Source organism: Camarhynchus parvulus, chromosome 2 (assembly GCF_901933205.1).
Source record: "Camarhynchus parvulus chromosome 2, STF_HiC, whole genome shotgun sequence".
Lineage (NCBI taxonomy): Eukaryota > Metazoa > Chordata > Aves > Passeriformes > Thraupidae > Camarhynchus > Camarhynchus parvulus.
In genome coordinates this window covers 10,100,151-10,118,214 of record NC_044572.1, presented here as the reverse complement: position 1 = coordinate 10,118,214, position 18,064 = coordinate 10,100,151, and the positions used below count along the sequence as shown (strand labels likewise).

Below are 18,064 nucleotides of genomic sequence, written 5' to 3'. Positions count from 1 at the left end.
CTATTTAAAACCCCAACCATATACTGTAGTTGAAAACAGAGAAAAATTGAGAGAATATATTGTTTCCCCAACTTTTCTGAAGACAAATTCTGAAACATCTGCGTCATCTGACAGCTTGGGAACACACATGTATTACTGCTAAAACAGCCACTTTAAACATTGTCACTGAACCCAGGAATTGCTGTGTGGTGTGAAAATGGGTCAAAACATAAAAATTGAAATTACCAAGATATAATATTTCGAGTAGTGAAAAACAGTTAGAAGATTAACTAGTATAATAGAAAAGCAGTTCTTGTTTGACATTTTCATTAGTAAGTCAAAGGAGGTGAATGAAATGCAAATTGAATATACTTGCAGGAATTAACCTAGACAACTTGAAATAGCATATAGCAGCAACATTTGCAAAAGCCTTGGAAAAAAGCAAATAATAAAAGTGTGAGGATGAAAATCAGGAGAGGGATGTGGAAAGCAGGTACTGGAAAATTATTGGGAGACAGACAATCAATATAATATCATACATACAATATAAATCATAGAGTAAATAGAAAAATGTAAGTATCATGCAGTAGTGAGATTTCAGGAGGCATTTGAGGTTCTGCACCAGCTACTTGTTTTCACAGAAGATGTTTTCTTGAATTCAGATCTTGGTGCTCAATGGTAACCCCTCAAACCAAAACCTTTACTCATCATAAATCAGAATAGTTTGTTTGGTTTCTTTTAAATCTAATATTTCAGCTATGAGAGCTAAAAATAAAGTCCTAATATTTGGATACTGAATGTTCTGGGCATAAAAATGTCATGAAACAACATGCTCTGCAGTATGGGGTATGAAGTATATGAGAGTATCCTCAAGGTTACATTAACTAATATTTTAGGGAAGGTGGCAAAATAGTTTTCCTAGAGTGAGTCCTAAGTGTTCTTTTTTATGTTTTGTTTTGAAGACAGTATTAGAGGAGTAGAAACTGTTCCTGGTCTAAGTTTGGTGCCTGCATCTTCAGTGCTGAATGGATTTCTATTATAGCTCCAACTAAGTATTTATTCCTTTGGGGTTTTTTTCTGTCTTTTAAGACACTGACTTTCATCTTTAATCTAAAGGGGGCTTATGTCTGTACATATTCTACATATTGTATATATATATGCCCATACAGAGGCATATCTGTCTCTGCAGATATGCATTTATTTTGGGCAGCTTTGAATATTCTAGAGAAGATTTAAATTATATAGATCTGTGAGGAACTGAATAATTTGTTAACAGGTACCAAATTGCTATGCTTAAAAATGCACTGAAATGAGGAAGCTTATTATAAAATAGCATAAACATGTCACCTCTTATTTCCTCACTGAAAGATCTTGCATGCTTCCACAGTTTGTATTGATTTTATGTTCAAATTAAAATGTTCCTTTTTTATTTCATGTTAATGATATATTAGCAGGTTTTATAAAAAGAAACTATTTCTTAACATTTTTAAATTAACTGTAAGTGCCTGATACAAAACCCTTGGTTTATTCTATGTTAGATCTTAGTGCTCTTTACCTCTCTTGCCATTATTTTGGGGGGATCAGTTTGATCAATAGGACTGTCCTGGTTTCAGCTGGGATAGAGTTAATTTTCTTGCTAGTAGCTGGTACAGGGCTGTTTTTATTTTAGTGTGAGAATAATGTTGATAATTTGGTATAATTTGATTATACTGGTGTTTTGCTGTTGCTAAGTAGTGCTTAGCCTAAGTCAAGGACTTCTCAGCTTCCCAGCAAGCAGGTGCACAAGAAGCTGGGAGGGAGCACGGCCAGGACAGATGACCCCAGCTGGCCAGAGGGACATTCCCCACCACAGAATGTCATGTCCAGTATATAAACTAGGAGGAGTTGGCTGGGAGTTCTCAGCTGCTGCTCAGGGATGGGCTTGGCATCGGTCAAGGGTTGCTGAGCAATGGAGTTGGACATCACTTTTCTTATCCCAACCCAGGTTTTCCCTTCTTCCCAGTTGTCCTCCCCACCCCATGGCAGGGAGGGAGTGGTTGTGTGATGTTTTGTTGCTGCAGGGGTTAAAGTGCAACAATGATAATGTCTGAACAAAATATTTTTATGTTGTTATGGCATCAAAGCGTAGATCTAAACCTCTATTATATGCCTCCAGACCTTTTTCTGTAAATAAACTAGTTACTGGTAACCTTGGAGATCAAGTTTTAGGTTCATCTTAGGTATTCAGAAAAGAATATTTTTTTTCCATTTTATATTTCTGTGGAGCTCAAGGCAGTACAACATGCAAACAGCAAAAAAAGCAAGCTTGATTTGACCATGCTAGAAACACACATCAAGGTGTGTTAACCCAACTCAAGGCTCACTGCAGTCTTTCCTTGACATAATTTGACATCTTCTACCTAGACTGAACAAGCTGGAGACATGTCCTTGCTGTTGTCAGAAAGTATTAAACTCTGTCAGCATTATTAATATACATCAAGATGTCTGGTGAATGTACAGCACTGAAATGTGTCCACTTTATTTAAAATAATGACTGAATCAGTTAATACAGCTTTGTCTGATCTTAGGCCCAGAATTTATTAGATCACACAAAAGCTCCGCTATATACAAGCTTCAGGCTGTGTGATTTGAATGTGTAGTGTCACACGAAGAGAAATTTATGGAAAGATCCTCAGGGCTATTAAGTGTGCTGATACTGGTGCCTGTAGGAGAAGCATCATCTGCTGCAGTGGACTGGTGGTAAAGGTGCTGTGACCTTCCTGAGGAAGGGTCCTAAGAAGGGCTCAGGGGCACAGGCACATCCTTCTCTCAGGCCTGGGAGTGGTGTTCTGCTTCAGCTTCTTCTGGGCAACGCAGAGAAAGAGACAGGAGCCTTGTCTGGCCTTGCACAGAGTAACCGCCTGTACTGACAGCAGGGCCCTCTGTGAAGGGTGCCTAGGCCAAAACCACCAAGGAGCCAGGGAAAACTGGGGTTTATATGGGAAACGTGAGGGGCGGGACAAAATTGGGGAACCAATAGGGTATGGGCGCAGGGGCAGAGCAAAGGGGAAGGGCCAATGGGGTGGGAGAAATCAACATATGTGCGCAAAGACCTCTGGGGGTGGGTGGGCAAGATTTCTGCTCGACCTAAACACAAGGTTGTGGCTCAGGGTTGGTTCTCCAGGGGGGGACAGCAAGCTTTTCCCTGGCTGGTTCTCTGGCCCCCACAATCATCCATGGAAGAAGCATCCCCCATTTGCCCAGTTCCTGGAGTGCTCTCATCACCCTGGATGAACAGCAGAAGCATCTCCCCAGACCAGGGGAGCTGAGGCAGTGCAGGCACTGACATGAGCAGAGCCTTGGCTGTAGCTGCCTCTAGAAAACAGATGCGTTGACGGGATCTTTGGTGTCGAGATGACCTCAAGGTGTTAGAAAGTCTTTTTTTTTAGCTTCAAGACTGAAGAAGAAGAAGAAGATAAGATTTCTTAGCTCTCGTTCTCCAAGTTGTTTATTTTCTGTTATCTGTAACATTCTCCGATTTGAGATTTGTCTAGTACGTCAGTTTATGGCACACTGACTGCTTCTAGGGTGGTGTTATCTTTTTATACTAAAAACGACGTGAACATTATTTACAATAATTTTCTAATACCTAGCATTTTGTTAGACAGTTTGTCTTTAAATTAATCTAAAAGTGCTACTATCACAGCAGAAGATAGAAACTAAAAAAAAAAAAGAAAAACACTGGACATGCCTAGATTCTTCTATTTTGCCTCCTAAACCCCCATTCTAAAAACTTCAAAATTCTGCATTTTCACCTGGTGATAAATTCACTAACATTTTACTCAAAACTTTATGGCTTGTAACTCTTTGCACAAAGTTAGTAATTGTTTCCATAGGTTAAAATTGAAAGCACCAATGTTTTGGCTCCTTGCCAAAGTCCCTGAGCCCCTTGCCAGGGACTTGAGTCTTTCAGGACAGCTAGAAGAATTTCTTGAGTTCCAACAATGCATTGCTGCGGTCTGTGGAGTGGATCATTGCTCTGGAATAATGCATTGTTTGCAGTGAGTCTAAATTGAGCCCTTGCCTCTCACCAAAATCTGACACAAGGCAGACATCTACCAATGGGTTTCCTTGTGCCTGTAAGTCATGTTAAATTTATGTATGTTATGCTGCATTTTTCATTAATATTTTTCAATGAGGTGTGATCAAGAGACCAGTATTCCTTAAAATAAGTGCAAAAAATCTTCCAATGACTTCAAATGAGGACTAGGACTAAATATCAGCTGGTATTCTCTCTTGTAGAGCACAGAGGGAATTTGCTTTAATTGCAGAATATTAATAAATTGCTAAATTCCAGTCCACGAGTGTTCACATTCACAGATACATCTGCTGATACACATTTACATAGGAAAATGTGGAAGTTTGTGCATTTTTAAAGTCATCATCTCTCCCACTATGGTTAGGGAACTTTGAATAAGAAGACATTCTGACTGGCATGATTAAAATTAATGATGCCACTATTACTAAGAGATACTTATGGCACTGCTGATCTCATCTTTTTTCTGGGTGGTGTTTAGGCTCAAAGTGAATTGAAGGAAAAATATCAGAAAACAGATATCAGTGATTACTTGTATAAAGATTATTAAATGCCATGAGGAATACCAATTTTATTACATGTCTTTTAGTAAATTCTATTCTTCTCTACATACATAGTTTTAAAATGTGTAGAAGTGTCCTATAAGAGAAAGTTAAATTTTCCACAACATGTAATCCATCTCTTTATCTCAATTTATCTTTATTTCTGTATAAGTACAAAATTTTAAAAATGGCTACTGCCTTGTTGAAGTTAATTTTGCACAATGAAAAAACTAGGGTTCCTTACTCCATTTCTATTTGCATTTGCTCATTTCAGTGTTTCTAAGGCATTGAACTAATTTTCTAGGCCCCGTTCTTATTTTACATGGTACATTTTAAGATTTTCTGATACATTCTTCGAGTATGAGTATTCAAATATTATTAAATATTCAAATATTGACACATGAATAATGACAATTTAGGATCACAAATTTTAATACAGTTGTAAGTAATTATGTCTATTAAGAGGAAACTCCTACATGCAGTATTACAGGATTATATCAGCCCATGGAATAAACAAAATGAGGAGTCAGTTGGGACGATAATGGTTTTATATTCCTTAGCAATGATGAAGGAAATGAATAAAAAGTTGAGGGTTTTTCTTTTACATTAAGGGTGATTTCTAGTCAACAGCAAAACTCCTTTGGACAAATAATCAAGCCCTTAACTTTCTCCCGTGTTTTCTCCTTCAGCACTGAGGTACCTTCTCACCCCTAGAGGTCCTTCCAAACCAAGGCTGAGGTTGGGAGATCTGCCGGGTGACAGCTTTGCCTAGGAAGTGTCTCTGCTCTTCTGTGCTATTTTGTAAATAAACAGAAGAATTCTGTCTCCTGAACTTAGTAAAAATAACACAAAACTAAATTTAAAGGAAACATTAGCAGAAGCAGGTGTCTTTTCTAAGAAAACAAAACACAAGTGTGCCTAAAAATAGACTTTCCAAAAAATTTATTTAAGACAAATTAGGCAAACTTGTACTGATCCAATTTCATTTTATATGTAGGTGTTTATGCCCTTTTAAAACCTATTAACATTAAGTAGCCACAAAAAAAAAAAAAAAAGGAAACATTTTAGGATTAACTCTTTAGAAAGCATTTACACTTCCTGTAACCATTTCCATTCTTTTTTTCTGAAAATCATAAGCCACTGATTTTTTTTCAATACCCAACCATCTAATGACTTTGGTTTTGTGGTTGTAATTTTCATGTTTTCCTCAGAAGTTTAAAAATAAATAGTTGGATTCCAGTTTTGCAGTCAGTATTGCTTAAATAATCATGTGAATGTTTTGCAGAGGCCAGCTGTTATTACTATGTTCTGATTTTGTTAGACCTGCAGAAAAGTTCATGTCATTTCAATTTCATAATGGGATTTCAGTTTCATGTCTAAGACTTGAATGAGTTTTTCCTTTGAAAAGAGCTATAAAATCTGAGGGGGTTATAATATTTCTTCTGTGTTAAAATATGTTGAAAATATAATATCTGAAATTCTCTTTTGGTCAGTCCATGCCTTTGTTACAGTCATTTTATTCTTGACAATCTTACACATTTATATTTTAAGTTTGGAGGTTGAAGCTAATGTTACTTGAGACATGGGTAATTACTATTCCTACAGAGCAGTAAGAAATAAATAAGATATCCTATTTTGTACAAAGGTCACTGTTTTTTGTGCTATCAGATTTGGCATTGCTTTGCCTGTTTCTTTTGCACCAACAAAATACAAAGAGTTTCTTTCTAAAGGGTACTAGCTAAAATACAGATGAGTGACAAATATTTAATAGCTGTGACTAAGTCAATATTAGTCTAATGAATTTCCTAGTTTTCAATTGCCACAGCACAATGTGGAATTTAATTCTTTGGTTTTATAGAGTTTGTTTGTTTAACTGACATATAATTTGAAAACAGGATTTACTAATTTTTTCTTTTTTTGTGGAGTCACTAGGATTTATAGAGGTCTTACAGGCAAATTAAGACACATCTTTTATGTTCGTACAGAAAATGTAAGGAGCAGTATGATCGCATCATCCTTGGTGCTGAGTCTGATAAAGTGCTTCATGCTAATAATCTAAAGCATTCTAATCATCTAAATTTTTTTGGAAAATCAAAACACATAAATTTGAATAATTTTTATTTTTGATGCAATGGATTAAAAATGGGTTAGTGTTTACTTACCTTTGCAACTGTTTGAGAAGCAGGGTTAATTTTTGATCATAGAGAAATGTGTAGCGTCTAAGATTTCTCCCCATTATAAAACTAAACCGCTAAAATGTCAGAGAAAAAGCGAAACATGTTCTTTTCTACCATTTCAAGTGTAGAATAAGGATAATTATTATCATATGATAAAATAATTTCAACTGTGTAATTATTTCTTATTTTCTCATGCCTAGCCTGAGTAAAATGACCATTGTCATTATAAGGTTATGTCCAAGGACTCTTGCCTGATTAACTTCAATCCTGACATGGTTCCATGCACTTATTTCCCATTCATCTGTTTGGCCAAGGAACAGCCAGCAGAGAGACTCAGTCCTGCTGACAGCTGTTTGCTGGGCTAAAATCACACAGGGTTCTTCTTTTGATTTTAGCCAGACTATTTGTTGTAGGGGTCATGTGTGTAACAGAATGCCAGAAACATTACATGAAACAGTGTGGTTTTTTTTCTGGCAGAAGACAACCTCTTCTGCTCTCCCTAGCAGGGCGAAGCGACAGAGTCACTTCATGTGCAGCAACCTGACAGTTTCTGTCAAGCTCAGAGGACATGGCCAGAGGATAAATTCAAGGCAGCATTACAGCACTGGGGCTGGACAACTGATGCTTTGTTAGTAACTTCATGCAGGGTCCACCTTTTTTTCCTTCATTTATGAATTCCGAAACCAATTTGAATTTCCAGTTCCAAGGGTCTCAGTCAGTGGAGTTTTCCTGAAATCAAATCTGGACAGAATTTTCGAAATGGTGTGGAATGATGAAAAATTAAACCAGTCCATCTTTCTTGTTGGGCATGTCTCAATCATCCCAATGCAGTTTGAACAGCTACTTTCTTTATACCAAAAGATAATTTCTACAATCTAATGGTTGAACTATATAACAACATAACAGTTGCTATGAATGCACTTAGATCCATGGCAGTTGCTTCCCGTATTTTTCCACTTTAACCATATCTACAACAGAGCAGTTGCAAGAGTCTTCATTCATTTCACATTTCATTTTGCCTTTTCCATATCTGTATAACATTTACAAAGGAATTGTTCAGCTAATTTCATCATGAATTGGGATTACTAAAATAACCTCCTTACTTGGCCTTTTGAGTGCTATAAAAATAAATACACTAAAGTAATTTGAGATTCCTTTGGCTATGTCAGTTTACTTACAATTGTTGCTTCCTTGCTACTTTTTACCAGCTTCATTGGCAAAGGCAAATGGTGACCATGTGCACTAAATATTGAAATTCTGTCTCTTATATGTAGCATGTTCTATGTTGCTTTTAAAATCTTTAATTTCATAGTGTAATAAAAAAACTTCACTGTTTTAATATTTTATTTAGCTTGAGTGGAAACTAATGTCAGTCTAATGACTTTGTTGTAGTCATAAATGGAGAAGAAGTTTAATTCTGAAAATATTTGGCCCTATTTTTCTTGATGTTGTTATTCAGAATAGGACAATATAGTGTGTAGTTGGTGAGTTTACAGATATATGCAGTTAATCAGCAGACTGTGCATTTCAGCCTGCTTTTCCTCTGTTGAAAAGCTTCCTTTCCAAGTTTTAGCAAGTAACTTCACTAAAGAAAGGGTTTGTGTCACCATTTAATAAAGTATTTTAAAGTTTAGAATGAGAAATTAATGAGACTTAAACATGTCTTTAAAATTAAATTCGTGTATAACTGCATTACAAAGTACTCTAGAGCAGAAGGACTGAGGGAAATTTTCTCTTTTAGAGATAATCCATTCTTTCAAACTGACTTGCTCTTACCAGTTTGATTGTATTCATGGAAATTGATGAATCTGATACTTTATTTGACCTCATTGACATGCTCTTATCAACCGGAATAGTACCAGACTGTGGTCTGTGTTCTGAGTTTCTGAGGCTGAATTTTCTACTGAAGTCAATTGTCTTGAGATACTGCCTTGCAAAATGTGTTGGAATAGAGATGTTCTCATTGTGTACTGTAGAGCAAAGAATGAAAATCATGCTATAGCTTTCAGAGTTATTTAATGGACAATTACATCATTTCACAGACAATTTGATGTATCAGTAAGTAGTTTTTGCATATATTTTTTTCTGTGCAGGTCAACTTCTATGTGAGGGTGAAAGCAATTTATACCCTTGGACACAGCGTATCTCTGATTGCTCTTACAACAGGAAGTATAATTCTTTGCCTTTTCAGGTATGTGTTTTTCATGAGTACATATTAACAATGATAAGACATCTTTAACTGTTGTCTGATTGCTCAGCTATTTAGAAAATGCATTGAGTTTACACTTTTTGCAGTTAAACAGCTGACAGTAATGTAATGCTGACTAGACTTTTACTAGCAATGATCATACTAACAATTTTCAAAGCATTTTACAAATTTACAGGCATTACAGCCCATGTAAGAAAGAACAATAATTTAGGAATGATTAGATTACATAAAGCATTTTCTCTTTGGTTATTAAAATCAACACCTTGAATTGCTCTTGAGAATTAGTTGTATGCTGATCTCACCACTGGACAGGAGTGTGGCATTCATATTCTCTGAAAAAATTCCTTCGCCCAGGATTTTTCTCCTGGGAAGCTGAGAAGCCTCAGAGAAAAGGAAAATAATTCTTATCTCATTTGCTTCTCCTTTGTTTTGCTCTTGTGGAAAGTGTTGGAGATTGTTTACCCATAGGTGATTGTTTCATTGGATTCTGGTGTGAATTGTTTTGACTCTGGCCAATCAGGGCCAAGCTCCGTCGAGACTCTGGAAAGAGTCACAAGTTTTCATTATCTTTTTAGCATTTAGTCAATATCCTTTCTGTATTCTTTAGTATAGTATAGTATTGTATTTTTAATCTAATATAGTATTATAAAGTAATAAATTAGCCTTCTGAGAACATGGAGTCAGATTCATCATTCCTGGCTTCGTCAGGACATTTCCCAGCAAATACAATACAGGAGTGTAGCCACATTTTGCAAAAGCTTCTGAGTGGTTTCCAGGGGTACTGTAATCAAAGGCAATCACTAATTTGTCCAACTGTAAATCCCAGAATCACCAAATCACTGAATCACCAAGGTTGAAAGAGACCTTCATGATCATCTACTCCTGCCACCAATCCAGCACCGCCATAATCACTCCTAAACCATATCCCCAAGTGCTGCATCCAAACACCTTTTGAACAATTCCAAAAACAGTTGACTCCACTACCTCCCTGGGCAGCTCATTCCAATGCCTAACCAGTCTTTCAGTGAAAACTTTTTGCCTTATACCGAATCTGAACCTCCCCTGATGCAACTAAAGGCCATTTCCTCTCATCCTTTCACTTGAATCATGGCAAAAGGCACCAGCCCCGCCCTGGTTGCGCCCTCCTTTCAGGTGGTTGTAGAGAGCAGTGAGGGCTCCCCTGAGCCTCCTCTTCTCCAGACAAAACAACCCCGCTTCCCTCAGCTGCTCTGCACAGGACATGTTTGCTAGACCCTTCGCCAGCTTCATTGCCCTTGTCTGGACACCCTCCAGCACCCCAGAAACATCCTTTTTGAAATGAGGGGCCCAGAACTGAACATGGTGCTCAAGGTACAAACTTCACCAGTTCCAAGCACAGTAGTAAAGGTGTGGATAATTGTGCTGGATCTGTAATGTTTTTGTTAGGCAGTGTTAGGAAAGGCAGTACTGCCTGCTGCTTTTGCCTGATTTCTGTGACTGTTCTCAGACTGAAGGCAATCTTCAACTAGTAAAATAACTTTTAAATCTTCAGCTTGTAAAATAACTTTTTACTGGTCTTATCAGTTTTTCTCAATCTCTCCACCTTCATGCCTTTATGTATCATTTCCACCTGTCTAACAGAATAGCCTTTATATTCTCCATTATGAACTTCACACAGCTTTTCTGCTCCACTTGGGACCAAGAAAGGCAAGAAAGGGCATCTCACAGTTTTGGTAGAAAGGAAATACAAATAATACATAAAAACAGCATGTTGTTTGTCAGAGCCTCATTCCTCTCATGAAATTTTCCCGTGGTGAGTTCTGTAAGACTTTCAGTCTGCCATCAAATTTTCTCAATATCTAAATCTTCAGAGACCATTCAGAACAGATACATAACCCATAGTTATGTTTGGAATACCTTTAAAAAAATAATTGAGCCAGTCATGGTTATACTCCTTCTACCAGCAAATACTCCAGGCAGATCCCAATGCAGATTACTGCAGTTTCAAAACTGCTAAAAGCTAAAACCACATTTAATACAGAGAATTACAGACATGTGAATGTGAAGGTGTAACAAGTCAAGCATTTAAAAGGTGTGCTCAAAATTTTCAACTTCAGTTTAAATATTTAACTGGCAATATTTTTTTCCCAGGCTTCCAGTTGAGTCAGGGAAAACCAGACTTTTTTCATGAGGCAACATATGTTCTTCTAAGCCCCCCTTCAAGATGAATCTTTCTCTGTTATTTGCAGGGAATGTTGGGGTCTCCCAGCAAAGCGAGTTGAATTAATTTCTGCCCACTAACTCCAAAATATTGGTTTGACAGCCTGGTATATATCCAACATTTATTATTTGAGCTACTGAATGGGATGAATAACTAATCATGTACATGAGTTATTCAAGAAAAATAGTTTCCTCCTATTTGCATCTTGCATGTATCTCTGAATTCCACAGGAACACATGATGCAGTCCAACATCATAGTGGGATGTGCATGGCCACAGCAATCACTGCATTTTTTGACAGCTGTTTAAAACTCAGCCTGGTATTATATCCTTAGCCAAATTAAGGGCTAGCATGGCACATCTATTCTTTATTTCCTTGCACTCACTGTAACTATCCTTGCTTCAGTATTTTCAGAATGAATTATGTATGTTTGATAAAAATCACAACTGGAAGAATACTCGTAAGTTGCCACTGCACGCTGCCATTACACCTATTGCATCATCATGTTTTCACTGCTCATGCTTGCTAAAATGCCTTGGCTTCTGATCTATTTCCAGGTGCAGCTCAAGGTGTTGGTTGTGACCACAAAAACCTCTTAGCAGTTTGGCTTCTAGAGATTTTCTATAAAAAGAATATTTTAAACAGGAAAATCTTGAAGGAACTGTATTTTAAGGGAAAAGCCCTCAACTTCTAACTTGCTTCCTCTGAACATTCATTCACTTACATGGAATCTTTTATCTGTCATTTGTTTGTAAGGCTTTCACATGGCTACCAGACTAAAGAAGTTTTGCATTCATTGCACATAAAGGATAGGATGATCAAATATTCTGAATGCATTTTTAATTGCTCCTGCATACACCATCATCATAGGATCAAAAGTCACTCTGTAGCAAAATACAGGAGTTAAATAAAATAATTAAACCAGAAAATAATAGGTGAGTGCACATCTGAAATATATCCAGGATAATCAAAGTTGTATTTGCAAGGAAAACACTGGAATGAGTGCACACACAGAAGGATACAATAGCCTGTGTTTATTGTCAGCTTATTATGTCAGTTTATTATGTTATGTTAAAATGTGAGAGAAATACCACTGGGATCTTTTAATCTGTGATACTGAACAGACATAAGAGATGAAAGAAAACAGCAAGGCAGGATTGACAAAATGACAGAAAAGGAAAGGATATGCTCTTGCTCAAGGTTCGTATTGCTAAGAAATGTCCACAGAGTAATAGAAGTCTGTTCAACAGTTTCTGCATCATAAACTAAAATGCTTCTTTTTAAATCTCTTTTTAGAAAACTTCATTGTACTCGGAACTACATCCATCTGAACCTGTTCCTCTCTTTCATTCTAAAAGCAATCTCTGTTTTAGTCAAGGATGATATTCTCTACTCCAGCTCCAACACAGCTCACTGTCCAGAGGATCAAACCTCATGGGTAATAAACCTCATTCGCTACCTGGTGTAACACTGTTCTGTCACTGAATTTTCCTCCCTGATCCTTTTAAATATTTTGGAGAACCAAGATTTCAGTGTAGACAATTCTGAAGACAATATAATGACTAGCAAAATGGAGTGTTAGATGTATCCAGATAAAGAAGGTCGTAGCACAAGTTAGGAGATCTTAACATTGTTTGCATGTCCATGAAGGACAACTTGTCATCAGCCAAGACAATTTCTAACCAGATACATCTCTGAATAAATATGGCCACTGTATTAATCAGCTGGGAGGGTTGAAGACAAACAGGAATGCCATCAGCTGGGAGTGATTAAAGGCAGCTCCTCTGGAAGTGTTCCAGCAGCTTTATCAGAGGTCCAGGAGTTGGACAGGTATCAGTGGAGGGAGGGAATAACTCAGGAAATTAAATATTTGCAGGAACTGTCTTCATTAACTCCTCAGTACTTCTGGGCTATGACAGAAGTGTCATCTGCATTCTTGGCAAGCTAATATGTTTACTGCATTTTCATGTACAGGATTTAAAAAAATCCCAAGTCTTGCTGTTGCAAAACTGACCTCTATATGACATGCCCCATTTGCTGCTTTGTTGTTACAGTCAAAAATCCCTTCTAATTTTAATTTATTACAGTTTAAGCTTGTGAGGAAAAAAAAAAGTAATAAGTTATTTTTGTCTTGATGAAGTCATATTGTCTCAAAATGTGAAGTTCTTAGCAGTGAATACCAAGCTGTATATGGGAATTCATAATCTGGGATATTTCTAATGGAGAAAAACAGGAACTGAGTTAGTAGACCCCAGTCAGGCAAAGTAGATAGCAGACAGATTACCAGTGGTAATCAGAAGTTCTTAGGTCCTTGAAAGACTGTTCACTGGACTCTCAAAATTCTATGTGGTTTCTGCAATTTCTTTTATTCTCCAATTATTCTTGGCTACATAGCCCTATACTTTCCTATTTAAATATGTCAGATTCCTATTTAAATATGTCAGATTTTGTGGACTGCTGGTTAATTTCTGTTGCATTGCGTGTAAGATGATCTGGCACCAGCCTGACAAGGCTGGTCTGTCTATCAGGCACTGGCTTGGTGCTGCCTTTCACACATAACAGCATTTTTGTCATGTGTGTGTGATGTTCCACAGTTCTGCTGCACTCACAGAGGTCTAAAACTCACAGTCCATAAGGCTCTGTAAGTAGGTCCTGGCTCTGGACTACATGGAGAGTTAATTGTGGCTAACTTTACTGATAGATACCTTCACTGTTCAGCACGGGCAAACACAGCTGATACAGGATTACCTGCAGGAGGAAGGGAAAATACTTTGATGCAGGGTTCTGGTATGTAAATTGAGAATGTAATACAAGGGAATATTGGAATTTATAAAGGATTACAAAATTATCACTGCTCATCTGATTGTAAGGAGTCCTAAGCATAAAAGCAAATTTCAACTTGCTTGAAAATTTCAACTTTTCACACATTTTGAAATGCTTAATTTTATTCATATTACATTTTCTGGCCCATTGCTGTTCTGCAGTGGATATCCCAAAGTCCAGAGGTGAGATCAGTCTTACCAAAGTTAGCTAGCTTTCAAAATAGGCAGATAAAATCAGATTAAATGAATTCAAGGTTTTGGACTCTTCCTTAGTTTTCTATATAAGCATGTACACAGGCATGGATGTTACTTGGGATGCACTGAGGTATCTGAGACATCCTGGGGGGCTGATGGGTACAAAGAAGTCCCCCTGAGGAGGTCTGTGCCCTTCTGGCTTGGCAGCTGGTGACTGCATCTCACTTCTTAATAAGCATCTATGTTTAGGGAGAGGAATTAATCATTGAAAATGAGTAAATTACCCGCTTAGGTATCTGGTATACTTGGAATTTTAACAGAAAAATGCAGGTATGAAGGGTATTTAAAATGGATAAGTGGGTAAAGCTGGTAGAAACTAGAGATTTTATTTGGTCTAGTTTGTGTGGTCTGTTACATTCACTATATCATCACATTTCTTGGCACATTCTCAGTCCATATGAACATTTTCATATTCAATTCTCACATCCCAGATTCCTACTGGGAAGTACCAAAGTAGCAGCAGTCAGCACTGTGGAACGTCAGCAGCACAGACATCTGAAAATTAATTCTGAAGACCAGCACACAGACTATAAGCAACAATTTTTGATATATATCTATGTGTTTTGTTAACTAAGAAATTCTAAAACATTTTCTAAAGGGAAAACATTATTTTTAAAAGTCCAGCCAACTTTTTCTTCTAAGTCTACTGAGTCATCACTTAAAGTTGTATTTTTTACTCAGTTTCACATTTGGCTTTGGAAAAATCATAAAGTACTTTCTTTGTTAAATTTTACTGTGTTAGGAAGCCATGTAAGGTTTTAATGTATTTATTAGATTTCTAGTAGATGATAATTTAATTTTATAGATGTTCATTAACAAACTATAGCAAAAGTGTGCATTTATTGATAACCACCATATTTTTCTATATTTATCCTTTGAAGTTTTTTAACTTTCTGAGTGAATTTGCAATGAGAGCCATCTAAATAATTTTTAATAATTCACTTTCTTTTAATATATGCAGTAACATTTACAATGTCACAATTTGCTTGACTGAAGATAAAAATTTCTACTGGACCTGGTTTATTGGTACTACGAAGAGAGATTTTTGGCTGTAGTAATAAAAATAATATGGCATAATATATTATATTTATAAAATATTATAATATATCTTTCCTGTGACAAATTCCTTCTTCTCATATTTCAGGTGGGCTGCAAGGCAATTCTGGTGTTTTTTCAGTATGGTGTTATGGCAAACTTTTACTGGCTCTTAGTAGAAGGACTTTACCTCCACATCCTCCTTGTGCTAATATTCTCCCCCAACAGACACTTCACCATCTACCTGCTGATAGGATGGGGTAAGAACTTGCACATCTCCCAGTAATGGTCTTTTTTCTCTGTGTGTGTTGGTCAGGTTCAGTGTTTCACACCAAGGTAGTTGAGCTGTCTCTGGTGGTGACTCCTCAGACTCACAGGCTGCTCAGCTCAGCTCAGCTCCAGCTCAGTTGCAGCTGCTGCAGCATGGGAAAGAGCAGGCACAAAGCTTCTGGAGCAGCTCTTCACTGCTGGCTTCATCCCTGGCACAGCTTTCACCAGTGCCATCTGCACCACACCCAGGGGTTGCTCTGCTGCAAGGACTGCCACTGCAAAACATATGGTTCAGGTGTCCTAATTTGTGAGGAACATTAGAGCTTAGCTGCACAGCCATGAGCTATACTATGCAATTTTCCTTTTTGAAAAGCCCAATAATACTGTCCATCTGGTTTTAAATACATATATTCCTTTCATTTACAGAAAGTACCATGATATTTATATGGAACACTTTAATACTTCCAGTAATAGGTGGTCATAAAACATTTGGGTGTTGCTGGGAAATGAGAATAAACCAGTGTGTGGACAAGGTTCCTTATGAAATTATTTATACTTTTATTTTATATTGCAGTCCTTGGAGGTGCATTGGGAATGCATAACTTGTATCTATTTCCCTGTAAGTCCCTCTGACACCTTGCAAGAAACCTAAGAAAGGCATTTTTTTGTGTATTAGTAATTATGGCTGCATTTCTATGAGAAATAAACTCACTTCCCTGCAGTCTTTGTTTGTAATACATTAATTACTGATGTATGCGTGTAATCATGTAGCTCATAGATGGACCTCTCCTTCCATTCACTGAACTCTTTACAATATGCTGTATATTTTGGGGAATAGCTGCTTACTAGCAGGCTGAACTGTTTTTTTTTTTTTTTTTTTTTTTTTTTTTTTTTTTTTTTTTTTTTTTTTTTTTTTTTGTGGAATTGCAATTTTGTGATCATTCTCTAAACATCTTTGGCATTTTTCAGGAATTCCTACAATATTCATTATTACATGGACGGTGACACGGATCATTCTAGAGGACACTGGGTGAGTGTGTGTGGGACAGAAAGTTTAAATCCCCCCATGCCTGTGCAATCCTTGCCTTGGGTGTGGTGCTGCTCTCACAAAGGTGGTTTGCTGCTCTGGAGGGGACGAGCACAGAACTGAAATCTCAGAGATGCCAATAAAAGGGCAGGTGTTTGGGAGCTCTTCAGCTGTGCTTTATGCTTGATGTTTATTTGAAAAACTCAGAGAGCAGGCGAGAGCAGGATAAGTTATGACCGCTGTTACTCCTTGGCACACCCACATCTGGAGCTATCTGCTTGGGAAGTCAAAATAATGTTTGAAACAGCAGTGGGGTCCTTGGGCTCAGTGCTGCAACGTGTGCAGGAAGGCACTGGCCATGCTAATTTGCTACCTGGGAACTCAGGAGATTGAAGTGTAGATAACTTTGGGTACACATAAATTGCATTCCCAAAAGTGATGTGATGTAAGGGTGTCAGATGCACGTAGCCAAGTAAAGCTAAAGCTAACTAGAGCTAAGCCTGGTTCCTGGCATGTGAAGGGGAACTGAGACAAGAATTTTGTAAGAAAATCAGACTTGATCCTGCTGCTTCCAAGGAATGGGAAACTATCTAGTGGAAAAGCAGTTTGCGTAGTCCTGTTTTGTCCAACTATTATTTTTCAATTTGTTCTGTAATTAAACTGAAAAATCATATCCTAAATAATTTCAAGGCTTTCTTTGCAAGATGTCTAACGTGTAGACCAAAGGCAAACTCCTTTTCCTTTTGTCATTATGATTACAGAGGAAGTCCAAAGGGTAATTAATCTCTAATCTGACTAACCTTTCAGAGCACTTAAGAGTATTTGGATCAAAAGTACTGAGCCCAGGGTGAAAATTAAATATTCCGTTTTTCATACAGAACTTCAGGTTCAGTCTCACATTTTCACAAACAAGTTCCAGGCTTGGAACCTGCATATCCCACAAGAAATTATGTAATTCCAGTTACACCTGGCAGTTGCTTTAGATCTTCCTGCTACCCAGAGGTCAGCATTAAGTGCACACTGGACAAGTGTCCTTACACAAAGTGAAACTGAGCTTGGTTCCCACAAAGGTCAACAACCTTGTCTAATGGATGTCTAATGCCCAGTGTGCTTGATGTTTTAGCTGATTTCATAGAATCATAGAATGGATTGGGTTGGGAGGGACCTTGAAGACCAGTTGGTTCCAACTCTTCCTGCCAGGGGCAGTGATGCCACCCTAGGTTACTCAGAGCCCCATCTGGTCCAGCCTTGAGCACTTCCAGGGATGGGACATCTACAGCTTCTCTGAGGCCACGCCCTGGGACCTGTGTCCAGTTCTAGGCCACTCTCTGCAAGAAAGACATTGAGGTGCTGGAGTGTGTCCAGAGAAGGGCAACGGAGCTGGGGAAGGGTCTGGAGCACAAGTCTGGTGAGGAGCAGCTGAGGGAGCTGGGGGTGTTTAGTCTGAAGAAAAGGAGGCTCAGGGGAGACCTT

At 37.7% G+C, this 18,064-nt stretch overlaps 1 protein-coding gene across 1 annotated transcript in view; it reads left to right on the top strand.

Moving 5' to 3' along the window:
• VIPR2 (vasoactive intestinal peptide receptor 2) overlaps positions 1 to 18,064 on the top strand; it is a 46,991-nt gene that overhangs the window by 19,296 nt on the left and 9,631 nt on the right. Inside the window, exons 5-8 of the mRNA XM_030943751.1 lie at positions 8,867 to 8,964; positions 12,479 to 12,620; positions 15,404 to 15,554; positions 16,534 to 16,594. Of these exons, the coding sequence (XP_030799611.1) occupies positions 8,867 to 8,964; positions 12,479 to 12,620; positions 15,404 to 15,554; positions 16,534 to 16,594 (452 nt within the window). The remainder of the gene's footprint in view (positions 1 to 8,866; positions 8,965 to 12,478; positions 12,621 to 15,403; positions 15,555 to 16,533; positions 16,595 to 18,064) is intronic.